Below are 4,408 nucleotides of genomic sequence, written 5' to 3'. Positions count from 1 at the left end.
ATGCATTTGGGTCTCTTAAATGCTTATTCTTAAGTATTTTTATATTTTTCCCCATAAGTCTTTTTTTATTTCTATGTGTTGCAGGCGTGTGCTGCCTCAGTTTAGCTTAAAGTTTAGTTTAAAACAAAGGCAAGGAGAAAAACTTATCCGTGCCTTTGTTTTTAACTAAACTTTAAGCTAAACTGAGGCAGCACACGCCTGCAACACATCGAAACAAAAAAGACTTGTGGGACAAAACTATAAAAATATATCAATTTAAACATTTAAGAGACAAATGTACGTACAAGTAAAAGGGAAAACTGTATAAAATACTGTATGTATTTAAAAAAAACAGTCAAATTTGAATTGTGTTAAAATGTATAATTTTATTGGAACCAAGCTGGAAAAAATATCAAACAATTAAATGACAAAACATGAGGTGAAATTCTTTTTAATTGAATTGGTGCATTTTAAGTGTATTTATTTATTCAGTGGTTCATTTATATATTTCTGCTTTTATTTATAATTATGTCACTGTCAGTCCTCCATACTGCAGAACTTAGAAGGTAAATCAGTGACTGAATCAGGTGTGTTGGAGCCAGGAAAAACRTAAAACATGTAGGGCTGCGGCCCTCGAGGACCAAGATTGCCCACCCCTGCCTTATAGCCTTTCAGTCACTTCTCGGTGTAGTGTTTGGCATTTTATRCACCATATCTAATTTCTTCTGTGCCTCCTCATGCCTGCCCTCAGTTTGTCACTTCTGCAGCCATGTTAGCTGTTTTGTTTCGTTTCACAACAAACTTTAGCTCTTTTTTTTAGCTCCTCGTGTTGGTCGCCGCTCGTTGTGGCCGACGGTGTCTGCTTTGTTAGAGGCTGAAGATTTGAAAAAACAAAAGTTATGTAAAAAAATTTCAGCAGCTGAATGTATAGTTTTTGACAAAATGCAGTGCGAATACTGAGACTGCTGGAATCTGTTAAAGGAGCCGAAAGGAGCCGAAACTTTTAAAAAGAAGCAGAAAGCTAGCTAAAGGAACAAAGGTAAAATGCCATGTAAAAAGGTTAAGGGGAGCAGGGAGTTGAGACGTCAAATGAATCAATTTATTAAAGAAACAGAGCTGTCATGGCAGCATCACATACTAACGGGAGAAAAGCTTTCAGGGAAACAGACCAACCACGCTGTAGGAAAATCAATGAAGCCACAACTGGACAGACAGAACAGAAAGGGAAGCCARTTAACTGAAATGACAAACACCTGGGAGAAACGAGCAGAGGGCGGAGTTGGGGGAGGAGTCAAAAGGAGCAGGTAGAAACACTGAAGAACAAAAGATGAGATAGTAAAACACAACAACATGAATGCCAAAGAGCCACAAAATGTCCTACAACTGGTGGTTTGTGGGCCATTTCAAATTTATTGAAGGAGGACCATTTTGGATTGTGGGGGTGACAAAAAACTGTGAATTTTAACATTTAATATTATTTTTACACTTTAGACCAAAAATATATAATGTAAACAAGAAAAAAAACATAATTTATACCAAACATTATAAAAATCAAAGCACTGAACTATGCAGCCATATATTTTTATTTTGTTTTCTAACTCTTATTACCTATATTTCTTCTCAGCAACTTGTCCTAAAAGTATTCCAGAAAAAAAAAGATAAAGATCACAGAGAAAAATCATTTTGTAAGGTGGAAGTTGGATTTTTGAAGTTGTCAACAARCTTCCAACAAGATCATATTTCACTCCTTGTAGTGTTGACCACATATTTGCAAAGAAATTGACAGGAAAACTGCTAAAGCATGGCAAACATGTGGCCCCAGAGCCGCAGGTTGCAGACCTCTGACCTGGACCATGATGCACTGCAAAAATACTGACTTTGAGCATTAATAACTGTAAAGAGATCCATGTGAAGTACAGAGAAGTCTGTTTGATGCAGGGTTATTTATCACACAGAGTCGGTGAAACTCACCAGGACACTGTAAACACCTGTGTGTGTGTGTGTGTGTGTGTGTGTGTGTGTGTGTGTGTGTGNGTGTGTGTGTGTGTGTGTGTGTGTGTGTGTGTGTGTGTGTTGTTCTGCAGACAGGTGCCACAGTATATTCAGAAACAGAAGCCTGAGGAAATCAGAGGAGGCAAGCAGTCATCTCTCTTCTCCTTCTGTCACTCTTTCAATCTTTTTGTTTTTTTTTTCTTACAGTTTCTGTTTCTGCGAGTCCTCGTGTTTCCCTCTGTGACTCTGTCTCCTGCAGGCAGCGAGCTAATGATGGATCAATGTCAGTCCAATCTGCTGTAACAGAGACACCTCTCCAGCTCTGACTGTTCTTGTTCTGTTCCCAGCTTTTGTCTCCCCCCACACACACCTTCCCATCTCTCCCTCGCCCAGTCCATCTTCCTCTTTTCTCATCCTCTCCCCCCGCTGTCACCGCGGTCCTCTCCCTCGCTCCATCTTCCTCCCCTCTCATCTCCTTCCATTTCTCCCTGCCTCTCTGCCCGTTGGGGGGGGATGATTGCATTATAGGTCGGCTTGGCTCCGGACCCCTGCCAGCCGATTTCCACACTTCTCCCCGGTAACGACTGAAATCTGAGCTGCTCTTTTTCCATGCGCTTAAAGGCACCGACGGCATTTGGACTGGGAGGAAGCCTGCACCGCAGACACAGGAGACAAACACATGCGTTTAAAATCAATAAGAGGAGAAGTGCCTGGTTTTAGTTGTTGTTAGCTGAGCAATGGAGCGACAATTATTCTCTGTTAGGATGAGGTCACCAGTATTTAATAGTGCTTAAATTGAGATCCCACCAATAAAAGTCAAGGACGCACAAATACAGCGAGTGACGCAATTGTGTTCACAAGCTGTGCAATATTTCTGAACGTTACATTTTGCTTTGAGAGTAATCTGATTTTTCTAAGATGAGATCAGATTTGCTKGCACTGATCAGCTTCACCACCCAAAACAAACCGATAAAGATAGAAGCTCGGTGATTGTTTGTTTCTCCCCTGCCTCGTCACGTTTTCTCTGTTTGCAGGAAATCTGATTCTTCTTTACATGTCCATGTTTTTCAGATGATCCTTTTCTCAGCGTGCTGCATCTGTGGTCTGATCGCCGGGATCTTAAACTTCCAGTTTGTCCGGGCGCTGAACAAAAGGCCCAACTCGATGCGGTCCATCCACCTGGCCGCCATGACTCTGGCCTGTCTCGGTAAAAGCAAAGTTCAAACTGCATGAACAAAAACACAGCAGGGACCTGATTTAATGTCTGCAACAACACACACATGAGCTGTGACAATACAGGAATATTTCAGTCAGTTTTATTAGGAAAGCGACTTAAAGAGAAAGTTCATGTCTTTAGAAGTGAGGTTTAAATGAAAGGGTATGAACAAGTAATGTCTTACCTGTTGTAGATCTCTTTCTGAACAACCTCAATTTGAAGAAATCGAGTTTTGATGAGCTGATGCTTGTGCTAAGACCAAAGTGTGCAGAGTTAGACTGTTTCTCCAAGCTCAGGTCACTCACAGGTACGACGTTTTTTGATCATAAACTTGCCACAAGACCTCACTTCAATTTAAAGTGCCTGTGACATATTTTTGTAATAATTATTAATGTATTTTTGAAAAAGATAACACTGATGACAAATTGAGGAAAAAATTCACATTGCTGAGATGAGCAGTTGTTGAGATATTTGCATGTGAAGTAACAGGAAGTGATGTCAAAGGGGAATGTCTGCATGTGAAAAGAGCATTACTACAATGGCTGACAACACAGACTGTAGAGAAGAATCTGATGTTTCTTTAGATTATTTTGAGTCACTAACAGAGAGTTCAGATAATAGTGTTTCAACAAACAAAGACCACGGAGTTTCTTTTTCTAAAGAGTTCTCCTTTGACGTCACTTCCTGTTTCACTTTGACTAAGCCATGTTAAAAAGAAAATATGCCAGTTATGTAACAAAATAGGTAAAATCATTTCTAATATGTCAAGTTTCTTAAATATAAGGATGTTTTCTTTGACTTCTTGTATTAGAAGTATATGTATGTCACAGGCACTTTAAAGCTGTGAACCACGTTTTTTTTATTTGTTTCCTTCCACCTTAAACTTTGCTACTTAGAGTGTATTTTCCACATAAAGCAAACCAGTTTGAATGCTTAAACATTGCCTTTTTTTATTTTATATAAAAAAATCAACATTGTGCATCTGTCTTCAAAATGTGAATTTTCACAGTTATACCAGATTTTGAGTATATGTCCTCTACAACAAATCTACTAATTAATTTTCTGCTGAAAACAGCATTTCTATGGTGCCATCACATTACCTGCCACATCCATTTATTGTCTTATTAGAGAACTTTTACTTTTACGAGGTGAAGTGGAGGGGAAAAAATAGGCCAGAGCCTGCCGGATTTGTTCTCTGGGGATTCATGTTATATATATATA

General features: G+C 39.3%; 1 protein-coding gene across 3 annotated transcripts in view; it reads left to right on the top strand.

Annotated features, from left to right (window-relative positions):
- Positions 1–4,408, top strand: part of tmem196 (transmembrane protein 196) — a 9,964-nt gene that overhangs the window by 4,595 nt on the left and 961 nt on the right. For all 3 annotated transcript variants that reach the window (XM_014026096.1, XM_014026094.1, XM_014026095.1), the window contains one exon: positions 3,043–3,178. In XM_014026096.1, coding sequence (XP_013881550.1) covers positions 3,043–3,178 — 136 coding nt within the window. The remainder of the gene's footprint in view (positions 1–3,042; positions 3,179–4,408) is intronic.

The sequence above is a fragment of the Austrofundulus limnaeus genome, unplaced genomic scaffold, assembly GCF_001266775.1.
Source record: "Austrofundulus limnaeus strain Quisiro unplaced genomic scaffold, Austrofundulus_limnaeus-1.0 Scaffold524, whole genome shotgun sequence".
Classification (NCBI taxonomy): Eukaryota; Metazoa; Chordata; class Actinopteri; order Cyprinodontiformes; family Rivulidae; genus Austrofundulus; species Austrofundulus limnaeus.
Note: the sequence above shows the minus strand (reverse complement) of the source record. Positions and strands in the feature narration are given on the sequence as shown.